Source organism: Equus quagga, chromosome 4, assembly GCF_021613505.1.
Source record: "Equus quagga isolate Etosha38 chromosome 4, UCLA_HA_Equagga_1.0, whole genome shotgun sequence".
NCBI lineage: Eukaryota > Metazoa > Chordata > Mammalia > Perissodactyla > Equidae > Equus > Equus quagga.
This window is the reverse complement of record NC_060270.1, coordinates 90,854,264-90,873,994: the sequence shown is the minus strand read 5'-3', so window position 1 is coordinate 90,873,994 and position 19,731 is coordinate 90,854,264. Positions and strand designations below refer to the sequence as shown.

Below are 19,731 nucleotides of genomic sequence, written 5' to 3'. Positions count from 1 at the left end.
TGACCACAAACCAGAGAAAGAAACACATTTTTCATTGTGACCCAGTACATAAATACATATAATCACACAAATAGAGGTTTCACAAAACAATACTATCTATACTATGTGTGATTCATTCTGATATTTTCTGTTTTCTTTCTTTCTGTCTTCTCTCCCCCTAGCCCTTCTCCTCCCATTCCCTCCTCCCTAATCACACACACACAGCTTTTTTTGGTCTCATCACCATACCACCCTACTGGAGCCCCAGGAGGCAGGGTACTTCTCAAGACACAAAGCACAGCAGGTAGAAGAGAGAACAGAGAAGAAGGAAATTCTGATAGTGCTGGGGAGAGTCGGTGTTTCTTGTGGTCCAAGAAAGAATATTAAATCCATTTTCCCGCAGAGACAGTGTCATTCCTTGGGGTAAAAGTTGTATTGCTGAAATACAGAACACCAGAGGTAAAGCAGGCTTGTAGATTGGTCAAGTTAATCAACAGATATGACAATTATCCAATACGAAAATGGTTCCTACATTCCAAACAAAGTTTTTAGAACACAATATATTTCTAAATTGGGGGAGGTGTGCTACTTAATACAATGTACTATGTCAGGGGTTGGTAAACTACTGCCTGTGGGTCAAATCCTCTCTGCGGCCTGTTTCTGTACAGCCCTGAACAATGGTTTTTACATTTTAAATGGTTTAAAAAAATCAAAATAATAGCAATATTTTGTGACATATGAAATTCAAATTCCAGCATCTATAAATAAAGCTTTATTGGAACATACTCACACGGCTTCATTTGCATATTATCTATGACTGCTTTTGTGTTACAACTGGCAGAGCTGAGTTGCTGCAAAAGAGACTGCCTGAACTATTTACTATCTGGCCTTTTACAAAAAAGTCTGTGGGCCCCTGTCCTAAGCACTTGAAAGCATTCAACATTCATTCCAAAGTATCTGTTAGGCACCTATTACGTGTTAGACACTTGGGAAACCACAGTGAATAAGTCAGATATAGTCTGCCTTATAAATATTACTGGAAGGCAAGTGAAAAAAAAAGCTGAGAGGAATAAAAAGCACTTGGTTTGTTGTAGGAACCATCAGAGCGCCAATATGGCAAAGGATGAGGCTGGAGGAAGGCCATATCAAGCAGTGCCTTTAAGGTCATGGTGAGAAATAGACATTCTCCAATCTTTTATATTCAGTTGTTTATGGAATTAATCCCTTTATCCATAGACAGCATAAAGATAATGTCTACCAAGGAAGAATCACAAATTCTGGGGCCGGCCCGGCGTCACACTGGTTAAGTGTGCACATTCCGCTTCGGTGGCCCGGGCTTTACCGGTTCACGTCCCAGGTGCGGACATGGCACCACTTGGCAAGCCATGCTGTGGCAGGCATCCACACATAAAATAAAGGAAGATGGGCATGCACGTTAGCTCAGGGCCAGTCTTCCTCAGCAAAAGGAGGAGGATTGGCAGCAGATGTTAGTTAGCTCAGGGCTAATCATCCCCCCAAAGAAAGAACCACAAATTCTGAATTAGAAGTGTTATTACAGTTCATTTGAATCCTTCCTATTGTTCTCTACTCCTTGAAGAAGTCATTGCATTAATTATAAATATCTGGAATAATATTTCAAAGTTTCAAAAGTTTCATATATATATACATATATATACACACAGACATATATATGTGCAAGTGTCTCATGTTTGTGTATATGGCCTTTGATCCTCACTGTAATCTTGTGAGGTATTATAAACGCCATTTTACAGATGAAGAAACTAAGGTTATGAAATTTTCCCAAGTTCACATGGTATATTACACCATAGTAAAGAAAGGCCCAACATCCAAGTTTTCTCTGTATAGAATGTATGCTCTTTCTACCAAACCAGCCCAGAATTTCATAATCATTTACTTTCACTGAATTTGAGATAGACATTCTTACTGCTGTTTGTTTCTTTGTTTGTTTTTTCCTTTTTGTTTGACTTTTTTTTTTTTTAAAGATTGGCACCTGATCTAACAACTGTTGCCAACCTTCTTCTTCTTCTTTTTTTTTATTCTTCTCCCCAAAGCACCCCCAGTACATGGTTGTAGATTCTAGTTGTGAGTGCCTCTCGCTGTGCTATGTGGGACACCACCTCAGCATGGCCTGAGGAGCAGTGCCATGTCCGTGCCCAGGATCCGAACTGATGAAACCCTAGGCCGCCAAAGTGGAGCACATGAACTTAACCACTGGGCCACGGGACCAGCCCCTTTGTTTTCTAAAAAACCATTCCTTCCAACCAACAGCTACCTTTGTGCAAACAAGATCTGCTTTTAATTCTATTGGCCAGCCCTTACTGGCCAACCACATGTTCCAATGATAGAAAATTCTATAAACTATAACAAACTAAGCTCATGTACTCTTCGCTCTCTGGTTTACAGCTGATTTCTCTCCGTATCTTGGAAAAAACTAGGAATTACAATTCTCAGTAGGGGCTATTCTCAAGCTACAGTAGCAAAAGACAAAATCTGTGGAGAAAGATGAAAACCTTCATCATCAACCTTCATGATTCAAAAGGGAAAAAGTATAACTAACACTCTTCTCTGACCCTAATCTTTTAATTTTACTCCATCCCTCATAAGTGAGGATCAGCTTGGGTAGTTTATTCTTCATGAAATCATTCTGATAGAAGGAGTTACTGGAGAAAATAGTACCTGACAGTTTGTTAGGCCCTCTCAGCAGTTAAAGCCTCCTAATTTAATTGCTTCCATTACGTCTAACCTTCTCAGCTAATAGGCAATCTCTGTTTACATTTTAACAAACAATATAATTATCAATTAATTTCCTAATTCATCACCCAAACCTAGTTTTTGTATCTCTAAAGAATTAAGGAAGAGAATAAAAAAGGTTACCTGGTGAGATTTGTTATATAATGTTTATATAGAATAAAAGGATTGTCAGTAGCTATTCATTTTTCCTAGTCATTTAGAAAGGTGTCTTATTCAACTTCTGAATGCCTACTAATCAAATTGCTTTACTATTACCATACCCATCTTGTATAAGTTAATATCTTAGAACTGCTCTTCCTCATTTTATCATTCTCTTTTAACTCAGACGTTTCATTTCTCCCCATGTCATTTTAAAGTGTACTTATGCAAGTAATTTCAAGTCAGCTTAAATAAAAATAATTAGCAAATTCTATTCACTAATCCTGCAGTATGAAACTCTACTACCAGGTAACACAAAACCAAGCAACCAGTTCTTTTCCTAGAACTACTTTACTTAAGGTAATAATAAATAAAATGGTCTTTAATATTTACAGGATGAAACTACACTTCTTCAAAGAAGGTGGCTTACCAAAGATAGACAGCTTTACTTGCTTCCAAAATGAATGAAATCCAATGAAAAGAGGCAGCCACTCTCATATTCTTAAATTCAGTAAAGTTTAACGTCTCTTCTGGTTTTATCTCTGTGTAATAATGCAGGTTTTCCTAGTCAAAGATGCTGCTGCTGAACTTCTGCCAATACAGAGTTGATTTCCCTGCGCCAAGCACCACCTCCCCCTCCCACCAACAGTAGAAGCTTGAAATCTTTCACAGATAAAAATAGTCAAGCTGACTTCTTAGAGTTGGAGGCCACAGCCCTGAGTATAAATAATAGCCCATAGTATTAGCTATTTATCCTTTCAGCCTTTATTGTCCAACTTTGATAACCTAGAAACATATCAAATTCCTAAAAATTAAGATACAAGATATGCTGAGTTTCTACCTCTGAATTTTCAACCATACCAACAATACAGTATTTTACATGTTTAAAACAATAAAGAGGTGATCTTGTGAATATTATAGGCATTTGAAAAGGAGTAAAGTCCAAGTTTCAGAGAGAAATAGGAATGTTTAGTAAACAAGAAAATAAATTAGCAGATGCACAAAATCTAAACACAGGAATTTGTCACAAAAATTCACTAACCTCTGGTCTGCGTTTTGTTATCTTTTTTGAGTTTGTGTGTGTGCGTGTGTGTGTGACATTGCATTCAAAGTTCTCCTGTGCACATCAAAACTATCCATTTCTTTTTAAGCAACGATAAGTAGGGAAAAAATGGAATGACTAAGAAAATAGAGGAAGACTGGTAAACATAGGCAAGCTTCAGAATACAGAGAATGTTCAAAGCTGAAGGGATCTTGGAGAGTCTCTCTTGCTAAGGTGGATGTAACAGCCTTCTAACTGGTCTCACCTCTTCACTTTTACAAACCTCCAGTAAATTTCCAAGATAGCTGCCAAAGTGATCTTAACACCTATCCCAGATCTAGCTCCTCCTTAAAACTCCTTGCTTCCCACTCCCCTTTGGGTTTTATTCTAACTCCTTCCCACATTACAGCAAAACCCTACAGGCTCTTGTCGCTGTCTCTTGAGTCCTATCCCTGCATTCATTTCTTCAGGCAGCCAGTCAAATATTGGTTGAGCTGCTACTCTGTGCTAGAACCTGTGCTATTCCCAGGGGGTACTCTGATGAAGGTGAGACATCTTGTCTCAGAGCTTACACTCTAGCAGTGGAAAGGGCAGATAATAAATAGGTAGATAAACTAAGTAGTTAGAGATTGTGATATGTAAGGCAAATGAAGAGTTACCCTTTCACGACCTAATTTGTTTCTGTCAGAGCATACGCAATAATCTGTAACTATTTTATTCATGAGACTACTTACTTGATGACCAGAAGCTCCACATGGGCATAACCATGTCTGTACTGTTTACTTAGCACAGTGCCTAGCACATAGTTTGACATTTAGTTGTTAAATGAATGAATACTTATTTCATCCTCTTTAAATTAGAGATGAGAAAAGTGAGATCTTAGTGGTTGCCAAGGTCAAAGAAGAGTCAGTAAGAAAGTGGGAATTTGAATGAGAAACTCTTAAGTTTTAGTCCGAAATATTATATAACACACTCAAAATACTGATCTCAAAACTCAAACGATCATGTTTTCAAAGCTTGAAGCCATTATCCAAAAGCAGACTTGAGAATCCTTCAAGACTTTACTTTTACATGAAAATTTTTTAAACTTAAAGTCTAAGTGAAACTAAGAAAAATACTTTAAATTCCAACAAATAAATAGAAATGAAGACTTACTCCAATGTTTCCTTCTAATGCATGCTAGAACAACGAGACCTTAAAGAACTCTTTGTAAAAGAACTATGATATCTGAATGTACTAGATATACCCTGGCCCCTATTTGGCACTCTTTATTGATATTTTCTTTGGCTGAATCATTTAGTCAGAATATTATTTTATATTACTGATAAGTAATTTATCAGTAAATTTTAAAATATCCCCCAAGAACTGAATCTGTATTTTTAAGCTTTTTACACACTATATTTTTAAAAAGAAGACTTAAAGACAAGTTAAAAACTAACATACATATGTAATATCTACTATAAACCAGCTACTGTGTTATGTGGCATATTATTTCATTTAATGCATCACGGTTTACAAATCTAAAAAAATTAATCTTAGAGTTTTAGAAACTTGGCAAGATCTCATAACTTGTTCATGCCACTTCCTCTTGAAATAATGCCTTGGAACAAGCTTGATTTATCATTTATAGACATAAACATGTGAAGACCAAGAGTTTTTTCCTAATAAAGGTCTCATTTCTATAAAATGTAAATTGTGAAGTTAGTAATCATAACCAGCAAAAATCTTCCCTTAAAGCTTTACATATAAATACGCTTATTTTTCTTACCATATGTAAAGATGATTCATTTTTAAAATCTTTTAAAAAGCAATCTCTCCCTACATGGGTCCTTCTTATTATGATCTTATTGCTTTACATTTATTTTCTTCAGCAACATGAGAGAATAAAATGATTCCCAATGTAACTATAGCTACAAAAACAGTCAACCAAGAAAAAAAAAAGTGCTTTTATCTGGTCCAAAAGAACGGTATTGAAAAGGTTTAGGATTCAGGCATGAATTGCATATATCCAGTCAGAAAAGTTTCTAAATCTACTTCTATAGAACAGTATAACTTATTTGAGAAAAATGCCTTGCTTAGATTTCAAAGAATAAAATCTGGATGACCAGCATGAGCAATTCAGGCAATCAGTGGAATCTGACCATTATTTAAACACAAACAACATATTGAGCCACTAGTGCTTAGAATTCTTTAAGTCGACCTCAGTATGAAGACATATCCACCCTGCAGTGTGTCTGCCCCTGTAAAAGAATATTACATGTTCTCATGTTTTTTTATGTACTCTTATTTTCCAAATCCATGTCTGTATTTTCATTCATGCTTATAATCTAAATCCGTATCTGTCTGTAGAATTTCTTTAGTGATGAAAGAGTTTCCTATTTTCTTCTGGCTTGCTATTTCTTTACCAATTTTATCTTGTAGTGCTACCATCCTACTTTAATCTTCAAGTTGCTTTTCTGCCCTATATTACATGTATATGTATTTAGGACATCCATCAAGATCTACATCATCCAATTCTATCTCCTCCAAGTTTTAATTACTTTTCATTTGGATTTAACCCTCTCAACTGAGATTGTTCTACTTCTGCAAACAATTATAAACATCTTTCATCACATAAATCTTCTCCTCAGATTTAGTCAAAATTCCTCCATCTCAACTTCCCTTCCATCCATGGTCAAGTTTACTCTCAAATGCTGTGTTCCTGATCCTGTTTTGTGCCTTTTCCTTCATATTAAGATGAATATCCTTCTCGATCTCCTGCCAATACATTTTTTCCCGCTCATTAGGATCTATCTCCTCCAGCAAGCCTTTCCTAATGAAAAAAATCTTAACTCTTCAAAATTACAATATGATTTTTAGCACCTTTGTGTGTGCTTAATTCATGCAATTCTCCAGAAAAGAGAAGAGCTCAGCCAGGACAGGTCCATGTTTTCCCTTGGGTGCAATTTTCCCTATATTCTATACCTAGGCACATGTTCTCTATTGTAGATTAAATAATGAGCATAGTTTTCAGTGCACATACTTCTCATTGCACATGTTTATTTATGTAGCTTCCTTCTCTACTCAGGGTACTGGATGGAAAGAATAAGGGATTGTTGAACTAGGTCAGAATTTTTTAGGAGTTCAGAACTCATTAGTTGGTCACCAAATTAATTATGGGTCATAATCAAAAATTTTTAATGAAATAAAATATAAAATAAAGTGTCCTGCACAGTAAGAATTAATTCATGAAACTTCTATTTCTGATACATATACACATTTATGTATATGGGAACTAAGTCATGATGTAATGTATATTTCTTATTGTGAGTTATAGGCAAAAAAGTCGAAAGCCACTGAACTTGAAAGATCTCTAAGATGTCTTCTAAATCTATACAATTCAAACTATACTAAAAGATTTAGTCTAAAGATCAGAGCCACATCATTTGAAAAAATGAACAGGGAGCTGGCCCCGTGGCCAAGTGGTTAAGTTCATGTGCTCCACTTCAGCAGCCCAGGGTTTCGCTGGTTCAGATGCTGGGCACAGACATGGCACTGCTCATCAGGCCATGCTGAGGCAGCATCCCACATGCCACAACTAGAAGGACCCACAACCAAAATATACAACTATATACTGGGGGTATTTGGGGAGAAAAAGCAGAAAAAAAAAAAGATTGGCAATAGTTGTTAGCTCAGGTGCCAATCACAAAAAAAAAAAAAAAATGAACAGAACTTAAGGACACTCAAAAACAACCAGCAAAATCATTTTTTCCTAATAAAATGTCACTATTAAACTCTAACCTTAAAACTATAAAATCATAAAGCTTTCAGAGTAGGAAAAAAGTTCAGAGATCCTCTAATCCTAGTTTATCACTTTAATGCATAAAGGGAAAACTTAGGTCCAGAAATGAAAAAATTTCACTCTACTCATTCAATAAACATTTCATGAGCACCTACTGTGTGCCCAGTTCAAGGATGGGGTCTGTGGATAAAGAGAAGATGTCTTTGAAGAGTTCACAGTCTAAAGTGTATATGGGCAAGTAAACATTTGCAGTAATTACTGGAATCAAGGTTATTTACAAAGTGTTAGAAGAAGAGAAAGCAGCTAACCAATCTGGGTTGGGTGGCAGAGAAAATGTTTCTAAAGAGCTGATACTTCTCAGTCCTAAAAACAAAGAGTTAGCCAGGTAAAGGAGGAAGAAATAACATGTACAAAGGTACCACAGTGATATAAAATAAAGGATGACACATTCAGGAAACTGCAAGTCGAGTTTGTATAGCTGGAATATAGGACTCACGCTGATGAGGAGCAAGAGCAGAATACCTAGCATTTATGTGACATTTAATCTTCAAACCACTCTCTGAGGTAGGCACTATTAATATCCCCATTTTTTAGATGACAAAACTGAAGCACAAAAGGTGAAGTGATTTGCCCAAGGTTAAGCTGTGACACCAGGATGTAAACTGTCGAACTCCAGAGCCTATACTCTTAAGCACTAGGTTAGAGAAAACAGGCAGGAACCAAATGATAAAAGACCTTGTATGCCATTCTAAGACTTTAGATTTTATGCTAAAGGTGACTCACAGTCAGTGAAAAGTTTGAAGCACAAGTGACATATTCAGATTTATTATTTAATGAGGTCAATCTAGGAGCTATGTGGATGGACTGAAAGAGGAAGTAGTAACAGGGAACTAGCTAGTCTTAGTTAGAAAGGTACTGCAATAACTTAGGTAAGAAAATGATAGATGAGCTAGACAGTGGCAGTGCTGGCACCAGAACAGAAGTCTACTGACCACTATGATGACATCCTTGTCTAGTATCCACAAGAACCTCCCAATTTTTTCCCTTAAGCCCACCATGCTAACAGTTTAAGAAATACAACCTCAGGGGCCGGCCCAGTGGCGCAGCAGTTAAGTGCACATGTTCTGCTTCGGCGGCCCAGGGTTTGCTGGTTCGGATCCTGGGTGCGGACATGGCACCGCTTGGCAAGCCATGTTGTGGTAGGCGTCCCACGTATAAAGTAGAGGAAGATGGGCACGGATGTTAGCTCACGGCCAGTCTTCCTCAGAGAAAAGAGAAGGATTGGCAGCAGTTAGCTCAGGGCTAATCTTCCTCAAAAAAAAAAGAAATCCAACCTCAGAGACAAAAACATATTCCCTTTTTAGGTCCCTTTATTAAACAAAATCTGACCACTAGATGTGCTGGGTCAATGAAAGTGACTAACAAATCTAGTTGGGGAATGACAGAAAGTCAATTGTTATCTACATTAGTTTTCTTACCTTCTCAACTTCTCCTTCTTCTTCCTCTATACACTATTCCTGGAACTTTCATGTTCAATAGTCAATTTCAAATCAATGTTCTGTCTAGACATGATTATCATAACCTAACAGAATTAAATCTACCACAGAAGAAGTCTAATGTGGTCCCAGCTGTGGCAATAAATATACTCTCTGATCTGGTCAAGTTTTGGCTTAAACAGGGACGATGAATGAATAATAAAAAGAGACAGACTTTTTGAAAGCAAAGAGTTAAAAAAAAAAGAATATTAAAAACAGAGTAAGAACAATCTAAAGTTCAAGCCATTTGATTCCAAGAGAGTAACACTACTCCCAAGTGTGTATGCAGTATTCCAGAAACCAACGAATGAAATAAAAGTAGAAAAGACTATCTGGTCAATTCTCAAGCATTCTAAATTAAATCTGTTTTCACTTAAACCATGGGTGAGCCCTCTTGAGTGAGCCATCCTTGATGCTAAGAAAAGAGTAGGTTCCACATGCAAGCAGCCTACAGTATGGGAAGTACTGTAGGGACAGAAGAGGAAAGAGCGTAAACTAAGAAGGGAGGAAAGTGGAAAAACTATAATGAAAGAGAAAGGAAGAAAAGATGAGTTACAGAATATGGAATAAAAAGTGAAGAAGTACCAGTGACCTCAATATCAAACGTTGCCAACCTTACCTAACTTACTATCTGAAGGGCACCATGACAAGTGGCAGCATAAGAGAGCATGAAAAGACAAATATAAATCACAGATTTATAAGACACCAAAGATAAGATGTAAGAGTACCTCCAAAGGAAAAAAGCAACAAAATACTTTTAGAACCTAAAGGAACAATTTAGAGATTATGAAAATCTCATTTGGTTTAGTTATGCTTTACTTCTCATGAAACAATGTGGCTGGTGGACCCAAAAGTTGAAAATGTCAGTAGTACCAGATATGCGTGGGGCAGTGTGTTACAAAACAGTATGAGGCTTATTTGCATACTTCTTGTGGGAGTGACTTCAGAATTTTTCCTCTCAATAGTGTAGTGCTACTTATTTTAAGAGTTTCACTGTAATTCCTATCCTGGCTGACTGGTTAACTTCCTTAAAACGAGAGTTGAAATCAAGGTAAGCACTTATTAATTATGGTCAAAATTTAATCTTAAAAATGACAAGGGTCTGTGATAGATCATAGAATATTACTTAATACAGCCTCAATGAGTCTAATGGTAACCAAAACCCAGCTAATGATTCTCAAGAAAATGATGTAATTAAGAAATCACTTTAAAAGTTTCTTGAAATTAAAGTTAGGTAGACAAAAGAATTATCTTTAAAAAAAAACCTGAATTTATACCTTGAAACCATTGAAGGAACATGTAATAGTGAACATATTTCTTCCATATGAAACTTAACAAAACTTTCAAGCACTATGTTAATCTCTCTCTCTCACATACATACACACAGACACAGACACACACACCCCCCCCCGCCCCGCTGCCACCACATCACCCAGTGATTTCAATAAGGACAAAAGGAAATGTCCCTAAAGATAATTATTATGTCAAAGACACTACTGTATCAAAAGCAAATATAATTAAACTTGATACCTTGACCAATCATTCATCATATCCATGAATATGCAGTCTTCATGAGCACTCAGTTATAACAAATAATTGAGAGTATATTCAAAAGTTAGCAAAATATGTTTATTAAAGTATAATAGGATGAAATAATGTGCCTACCTATAGTAACCTATTTCCTTTACCATCCTAATTTTAAAAGATAATGAAAACACGAACACTTTCAATAAAATGTCACCTGGAGATCAATACCATGTACTTGCAAAATTTAATGACTGACTGTGGGAGGGGGAGCAGAACCCTTTTGCTAATATACTAATGCTTTTAAAAATTAAGAATTTAGAATAAGGCTTCTCAATCTCAACACTATTGACATTTTGAGCCAGATAATTCTTTGTTATGGAAGGTTGTCCTGCATTATATGATGATTAACAGGAACCCTACCCTCTACCCACCAGATGCCAGTAGAACACTCTCCCCTCCTCCTCCACCAAAGATGTCTCCAAATATCCCCCCAGAGGTGCGGGGAGGGAAACAAAAGTCATTCAAGCTTGAGAACTACTAGCTTATCCTAAAAAGAAAAATAATTCCAAATGAATTGGGGGTAGGGGGCAGGGGGTTTGTTTGTTTTTCTTCTGGTCCTGCTGTTCCAATATATTATATTTGAATTTGATCACAGACAACATTTAAGAGATTCTGCTTTTTAGAAAACAAAGCATTTAATATCTATCACTTGTGAGCCAAAGTTCAGAAGAGTCCCAGAAGATTCACTGTACTGCCAATTCCTCCTCCAACCACACATACACTCACTCACAGAAATACTGTGTGCGCGCGCACTCGTACAGTATTGCCTAGCTGAACTGAAGAAAAGGCACATCATTACTTTATTTCCATTTCTTATTTCATCAAATATACAGACCAGACTGCTCCAGGTCCCAAAAGATCCAAAGGAATTCTCAACTTATTCAATGCAACTCAAATACCACAATAGCTGCATCACACTAGACAGGAAAAACCCAAGTACCAGAGCAAGCATTAAACTCATCCTCACATTTTAACAAATTGTGGAGAAAGATACAAATTAACCACAATGCTTCAAAAACAAAAAACTAAATAGATTTGTGTTTTGAAACACAATCTGAGGAAGGATAAGCGGAATTAAAAAACTCAAAATCAGAGAGAATCTGAAGGCATTTCAGGATGAGGGCAAAACTCAAAAATGTTTCCCCTGGAATGAGAGGAGGAAAGTATACACTTGGCCATATCCTACAGGAATAGTCTGCACAGTCACTCTCCAGTATACATACCATGGGACGGAAACTGAAAAATCAAAGTCCACAAAATCCTACAGAAAACAGTAAACACCGATTCTAAACACCTGAAATAAAACTGTTCACTACTATTCTCCATTTGATTAAAAAAATCAAATATTCAGAAACAAAAAACTGACAACTTGAGAAATATTTAAATCCTTATAAAAATAGCCATCCTCATGCTTCCAGCATGCCAGATTACATACTACATAGAAAAATCAATTAGGAAAAGAAACATAAAAATCCTTTTTCAGAGTACATTTTAGTCATAACAAAAGCTCTTTAAAAAATCAGACATTTTAAGTACTAAAAATCTTCACGTATAAATATGGATTAAAGTCTTTAAGATTATTTCAATTATCTTCAATAGAATTATATTTTAGTTCAACTAGGAATGTTTATTTTAAAAAAACTACGCAATAACGTTTAATATTAATGTAAGTGGAACATCTATATGCTCTATAGCAACAAAATTACTTTATTTCAAAATTTTAGCTATTAACCTCCAGCCCAGTGAAAACAATCCTACAAGAAACTAATTCTCAATTCTTTTTACTCCCAAACCAAGCAGAGAAAGCTATAAGATCTGTAGCGACAGCCTGCTTTTCCAGAATACCTTGAGAATGCTCAAGAATAACCTCCTTCACCAAATAGTGCGACTCAGGTGGGTTTGGGAGGGAGTAATGTCCACAATTCCTTGGTCAGTGGCCATGATGCCCCTCCTCCTCAAGGGCAGGAGATCAGAAAAAGGGATCTGAACAAGAGGAGTTCACCAACCAGAACATACAGAGGCAGAGGAGAAAGAGTACTACTGGGGGGGAAAAACCTACGTGGTTAAGTCATGTCACAAAAGCAAGAGGTTTAATGTTATCAAGGTATTCATTCATTTCAGAGACACCATTGTTTATCTTCCTCTCCAAACCATGCACAAAAAGAACTGTCAGCCTGCCTTAAGCATGTTCCTTCTTCCATTTAAACAGACATGATTCTTTCGGTTAATCTCTGGCAATGATCGCCATTTCACAACACATTCAGCCCACCCGGAACTGATCAATACCACTACAGACATAAGACTAGACTTTATCCATTTATTAACCACAAGGAAATGTACCATTCAGCAGAATTCTATACATTACAAAAGATTCTATTAAAAAGGGGGGGGAGGGAGGATGGATGGACACACACACACCACAGAGGTACACAAAGAAAAGACTACCACCCTCTAATTTCCCTGTGGCAAACGAGATAAAGACATGGCCATGAAACCTGTCAGTTCGTTTTCCCCCCTTACAATTCTATCTCACAACCTAGTAACTGAATATTGAATTTTATGATAAATAGATTCATTGTGACTTTTAAACTGTTTCTTCTATCTACCTCTCCTGTTATGTACGTTTGCACACCTTTGAGCTAGATGCTGTATTCATTTACAGAATTTCAAATACAAAAGACTAGATAGTTTTCCAACCACTGGTTGCAACCATAGAATGTTCTCACAAAATCAAAATTTCAAATATAAAAGGGCCAGATTATTCTTCCAACCTTGGACCAAAACCGATTTTATGACTATAGTGTATTTGACAGTATGAACAATTTCAAATGGGCTGTTCTAAACCGAAAACAATGCTTCAACACAACGCGTTTAAAATAAGTATTCCGTAGGTAAGCAAAATCTATGCCAGAAAAGAGCACATAAATGGTGGTTGAAAGCCAGCACATTACCAACACACAGCGGCATACCTCTTCTGCACTGGGTTATAGTTAACACTCCAACAACAACTACAACTATTTTTAACACTGCTGGACAGTGGAGTTGAAGAAAACGTGAGGGGAGACCCAGATGAAATTGCCGATATGATGCATTGTTTCTTACGGTCAAAATTAAGTAGCAACTGACTTGATCTCTGTCGTGATAACCACCGGTGAAGCACTAATTAAAAGACGATTTTTAAAAAAACACCCTTATGCGAGAGGATGCCACACTAAATGACATTTGGGAATACGCCTCTCAGGTCTCAAACCTTCGCATAAATTGTCACTTGTGGTATTTGCGGCTTAATTGCAACCCAACCAGCGCTGTCATCCAGTGTTATGGCCACAAACCATGACTTTCTCACTTCCACAACAACAGAGCAGTGGCTCTTATCAGTTCGCCAACCCAACTCGAAACGAGAAAAATTCATGGAGGTTTCCAGATCCCCATCAGACCTGGGGGGGTGGCGGCCGCGGGGCTCGGGGCGGGGGCGAATCCTTCCCGGGCTCCCACGGAGCTCGCCGACCCAACAACAACCGCGGCCGCCAGCAGCGGCAGCAGCGGCAGCAGCGGCCGCCGGAGCCGCGGGAGCCCCGCCGCGCTGCCGGCACCTACCTGAAGAACAGGAGATAAGAAAGACGGCGAACGCCAACTTTGCAGCAGCTCCCATGTTCCCGAGGCGCCGGGGAATCCGGAGGAAGTTCTCGCTGGATAGCCAGTTCCCTGGGTCTTCCTCGGAGACAAACCTCCTGGTGTAAAATCAACCGTCATAAAACATATTCGGAAGCCCCGACCAAAAAAACGTTCACGGGGTTAAAAAAAAAAAAAAAAAGAGAAAAAAAAGCACAATAATAATATATTTTAAAAAAATGCACCACGGGGGAAAAACCGCCACACACACGCACAACACACAAAACCAAACAACGAAAAGCCAACAACAACAAAAGCGGGTTTAAATCACTGTCAAAATCACTGTCAGCTCCGCTCGCCTCGCGGGTCTCTCGGAACAAAACGCCAGGCTGAGGCGACAAGGAGGCGGTGGCGGCGGCGTCCGCTGCCGCCCGGACAGTCAGGGAACCGAGCTGGGTCCGACGTCCGGACCGACCTTCAACCCGGACACCCAAAGTCCGCGGAACACTGGCGGCAGAGCTCGCGGCGGTGGCGGCCGAGGCGGCGGCGACGGCGCGGGGCAGGAGCGGCGGGCGGCGGCGGCGGCTGCGGCTGTGCAGGCGGCGGCCAAGTTCTGGTCCAGGCTCTGGCTCCGGCTCCGGGCTCAGGGCTCGGCCGCGTTTTCGGTCCCCTGGCCTCCGCCGGCCCCGCCCCCTAAACTTCCGGTTCCGGCCCGAAGCTGGAAGCCCTAAACGGCGGAGGAACGCTCCGCGGCGACGGCGGCGGCGGCGGCGGCAGCGGCAGCGACAGCGGCGGCCGGGCGCAGCGCGCGTGCCGGGCCGGGAGCGCGAGGAGATTGTCGGGGAAGCGAGGCGGGAGCGGGGGAGGGGTGAGAGAGCGAGGGCGGGGCCAGCTGGAGGGCGAGGAGGCGGGGCGCACGGAGACTCGATACCGCGAGGCCTCGGCGTCCGGCCTGGTCGGCCTGCTGGGCTGTGGGTCTCGAGTGGGTGGGCCAGTGGATGCTGCTGGGGGCCCGAGTGCCTGGTGTCTTAATGGTGCTCGGCTGGCCTCTCTGTAGCGCACGCCCGAGTGGTCAGGGGGAGCCCAAGAGGAACGGGACCCCGAGGCGGGGCGGGGGGCTGATGACTCCTGCGGGGGGCGTCTGCGGCTTTCCGTCTTTCCTCTGGGGGGACGCCTCGTCCGCTCGGAGATGCCGGGCGCCGGGGAGCCGGGGGTGGGAACCGGTCCGCCACGCCTGCCGAGCTGCCCGAGCGAGCTCGGTGCGCGCGAGCTGGGTCTGTGCCCCCGGTCCTCCGGCGCATCCCACCCGTGCGGCTTCTGCTTAAGCGTTTTGTCTTTCGGCTAAAAGAGAAAAAAGAAAGGAAAAAAACTCGCGGAGGATGGGCTGTCCACCCGGTCAGGATATCCACGGCAGTTATCACGATGTGCAGTTTGAATCCATTCCCACCATCCCTTGTAAACACAAAGCATTGTGTTGAGAACTGTCCTGCATGCAATAGGTTCGCAAATATGTGTTACGCTCTGAAGAGAAAACCTGCTCATTTCGATCGACATATTTGATGGTCAGACAAGTGTTTACTTCTTCAAATTTTAGGTCTTTTAGGGCTTGTTTTTACCCCTTAATCCAAGTTGATTGCTTACAAGGTGCTGTGCCAGGCACGGAATGGGATGCAAAACGTAAAAATAGGATCCCTACGTTAAGGTGCTCCCAGTACTTGCTCTACCTTCTCGAAGTTGGGTACGGAATACAAACTAAAGACGGTATTAAAGGTGCTAGCTTTGTCATTTACCACACTTTAGCGAGCTCCGTGAAGGTAGGGATCTTATTATTGTCGTCCCCATTTTATGCTAGCGCTCAAGGTGTCTAACATATGATAGGTGCTTAATAAATAATTGTATAAATGACTAGAGGATAACAGCCTTTTTCTTAAATGTGATATTCCCACATGTACTCTACACATTTTTGTTTTTATTAATAAAAATAATAAAGCAACTGTACTATATGGCTAATTCATGTTTTACTTGTGGTTTACTGATTCCCACATTTTTTCCCACAAAGCCAACCCTTCTCCCTTGTATTTACAGTGTTTCATTTTTCTCTTCCTCTAAATTACTGTGTATTTCTGTCTATTAAGTTCATCCTGTAATTATCTGCCCGTTTCTACAACTTGTCAAGGTTATTAATAATCGTTGTGGCTCTTTAAACTCTCTCCAAGATTTCCAGCTCTCAAATCGTGGTGCTCAGAATTTGACTGATATTGTGCAACAGTTAAGAAAAGTCCCAAGCTGGTCTTCTAGGTGTCTAAGTGAGCTCATATTACATAGTTCTCTGGACTTTACGAGCTGGTCAGAGAAATAAATATAAACCTTCTTCCATTCTCTGGTTGATTAAGAGTTGCCACTAATGTTTCTGGAATAGAAAAGTGTATTTTATTCAGTTCTTTCAGGAGTTTGATGTCGGTTATACCCTGAATCAGGCCCCACTGTTGTCTTATCTCTGCATCACTTCAATATTTCTTGAATTGTGAAACCAGAGCAAGTGGAATAACTGGAATAACCACTAATAGGATTAAAACTTGAAAATATATTTCTTATCTTAACACCCAAAGTACCAGTATAAGATTGTAACAGAAGATGAAAATTATTTTTCTGTCCTATGAAAAAGGAGCAACAAGTCAAAGTCTTCACTAGACTCTTCTCTAATAAAGAGTTAAAATAACCCCATGGGGAAAGTTGTTAACATCCAATAACAGTAGTTACCTATTTTGTCCCTAAATCTGTGTTCACTTCTACCTTCTGTGTTTTTTAAAAATTCAAAAGTAATTTAACCTATAAAAATAACCTAATAATTTAAAGTAACATGAGAGTATGTGACTAATTCCCATTGGAATTCCAAAGCTTGAGAAGGAGATAGAAGTACCTGCAGCTAATTCTACTGCCCCTCTATTCTTTCTATTTTCTCGAATCACTTTTTCTTATCTACAAATCCAACACCTCTCTAACATAGTGTAAGCTGTACAAACTGGGATTAGGAAGGAAAGTGACGAAGGAGAGGAAAGGAAAAGGAAACATAGAAGGAATTGTGGTCTGCCAGGACATTAGAAAATTATGTGTTAAACAGCCTTAGCTAACGTCACTCAATCCCAAAACCCGAGACCTGGGCTTGTATCCACTCCAGTGCTAGAACTTCAAGTCCAGAGACCAACAATAAGTTTAATTGAACTGCAAGTTATTCCTAGCTGCAAGAGTCTTGAGAATCCAGTTCAATCTAGAGATTCAAGTGTGTATTGGCTGGATGAGGAGACAGGTTAAAAAGTGTCGTAGACTGCTTCCAGAAAAAGTGATGATTTCTTTTTATGCTAGAAACTCGTTTGGCTCAAAAAGGTATGGACAAAGTTAAATGTTCAACTCTGAAGTGGGACTGGAATTGAACTTACCTTTGAGATTGGGTAGTATACCATATATTGTGAGGAAATTCACTTTAAGGTGTACACCTGCCTTTGGACATACCAATTGCCACATATAAGCAAGACATGCCAACTCTCTCTTCCTCATCTTCAGGAAGATGACTAAATCTGTTTGGAGTATGAGGGATGTTGAATTCCCCTTAGAGAAAGGTTTTAAAAGTATTTCTGCTATTTTCTAGTTACTCTTTCAGTCTACTCTTGTGTTCAGAGAACGTGGGCATTCCTGAAGTGGCACAAGTAATGAATTTCTTATATACCAGTGCTGTAAGGCATAATACATGGGGAACAAACTTGGTAACTTGTCAAGTCAAAGGAAGACAGATAGTAATCAGCATGTCTTCCTTGAATATTCTCCTCTCCCTAAATGCTCAAGGTGGGAAGAAAACTCTCTATATCCTAACTCTTGCTCCGATTATTCCTTCCTTTCTACTTAGGTCTAGCCATAGCATTGCACTGTGAAAATGGGGTAAAAAAGACACATACTGAGAAGAATAAGGATCTGGGAATGGATCAGGGACAAAACACAAAAGCAGAATATTTTAGGATAGGAAAGAGAATTAGAAGAGTTCAGAGAAACTAGCTATGATGGAAATAATATATCCAGCACTTTGATAAAAAGGCTACATTAACCCAGCTAGTAATATAAATCTCAACAACCAGTTCATTTCTCTGTAACATCCCAAGGGTAACGTTTGACTTTTTCTCTCGTATCACCTCTTTCAAAATCAAGTAAATGTATGGGAAAGAGAAAGAACAGCTTTAATCTAGGGAAAGCTTTTCCCCACCCTCCAATTTATATTCATGACCACAGGGGCTTAGTGTTCCATTTAATTTCTAATAGTTTTATAACTATTTAATTTCTAATAGTTTTTTAATATTTTGTTTCTAATAGTTTTTTAACTATTTTTCTAAATTTTACAAATTTTAGAACTTTTATTTCTTAGTTTTCTATTTTATTTCTAATAGTTTTCAACTATTCTTTCTATAACAAAGAATAGTTGAGACCTTGAGATACGCTATCTAAACCAGTCCCTAGACTCTAAGTTATTCAAGTTGGAGTAAGCCAACATTACTCAAAGAGGAATTCTCAAACCAGTGTTGGTCTCAAACTGTTTGTTACTGATCTTCAATCAGATTAGTATAGACATTGACAACAACTATTTAATAAGTTTTGTAGAATCTTGACAGAATAATTTTATGTCTGTCAAAGCTAATAAAAGTAATTAGGCTTATATTTTGTTTGTTATTCTTTTTATTTTATATTTTTAGTAATTCAATTTTATTGTGTTTTACAAAAGTCTTATAGTTTGGAAATTCACTATAGATAATTTGAGAGGCACTGGAGTGGAGAACAGGCTATATTACCCAAAACTGTTTCTCAAGAATATTGCCCTCCAATTTATATAGTGACTGACAAATAATAATGTACAACTGAAATTTTACAATGTTATAAACTATTATGACCTCAATAAAAAAAACCAGTGCTCTCCATCCGTTTTGACAAATGCTTAAAATCTTGAATAAAGCTTTTGTGCTGTAGTCCTAAAATTTCTCTAATGCAAGACTGCGTAAGAATCAGTTGTTTTCATTACATTGTCCATCTTTATCTGTGGTATTCATTTATTCAACAAGTAATTATTAACTGCACGATTTGTGCTGGGTGTTGATTGTATAGTGATAAATGAAATAGATGCAGTCTCTGCCCTCACTGAGCTTACAGTATCATGAGAAAGATAGAAAAATAGAAAGTAAACAAGTAATTGTCAAATGGACAGGATTATTTATAAAAGCAGACAAGATGCTGAGATAAATCAGAGT

The 19,731-nt window shown here is 38.9% G+C and overlaps 2 protein-coding genes across 3 annotated transcripts in view; both read right to left on the bottom strand.

Moving 5' to 3' along the window:
• The window catches only part of ACVR2A (activin A receptor type 2A), an 84,839-nt gene extending 69,797 nt beyond the window's left edge, over window positions 1-15,042 (bottom strand). The window contains exons 1-2 of one of the 2 annotated variants that reach the window (XM_046658837.1): window positions 14,922-15,042; window positions 14,432-14,565 (exon numbers count right to left, since the gene is read on the bottom strand). In XM_046658837.1, the coding sequence (XP_046514793.1) occupies window positions 14,432-14,486 (55 nt within the window). In that variant the 5' untranslated portion in view covers window positions 14,487-14,565; window positions 14,922-15,042. Of the gene's footprint in view, window positions 1-14,431; window positions 14,645-14,921 lie in introns of those variants that run through there. The other variant, XM_046658836.1, reaches the window with a different exon arrangement.
• Window positions 15,043-15,139: 97 nt separating this feature from the next.
• Window positions 15,140-16,000, bottom strand: LOC124238685 (extensin-like). Its single transcript, XM_046659855.1, has 2 exons — window positions 15,965-16,000; window positions 15,140-15,787 (listed from the first exon to the last, which is right to left on the bottom strand). Exons 1-2 carry the CDS (start codon window positions 15,998-16,000, stop codon window positions 15,140-15,142), a joined length of 684 nt encoding a protein of 227 aa, XP_046515811.1.
• Between the last annotated feature and the right edge of the window lie 3,731 nt (window positions 16,001-19,731).

Bases quoted from the DNA above. Each gene is read 5' to 3' on its own strand.
- LOC124238685 (XM_046659855.1), bottom strand. From the start codon at position 16,000: ATGTCGATCGAAATGAGCAGGTTTTCTCTTCAGAGC. The intron at 15,788-15,964 runs GTAACACATATT...TTTCTCTTTTAG, and splicing joins GCAGGTTTTCTCTTCAGAGC to CCGAAAGACAAAACGCTTAA.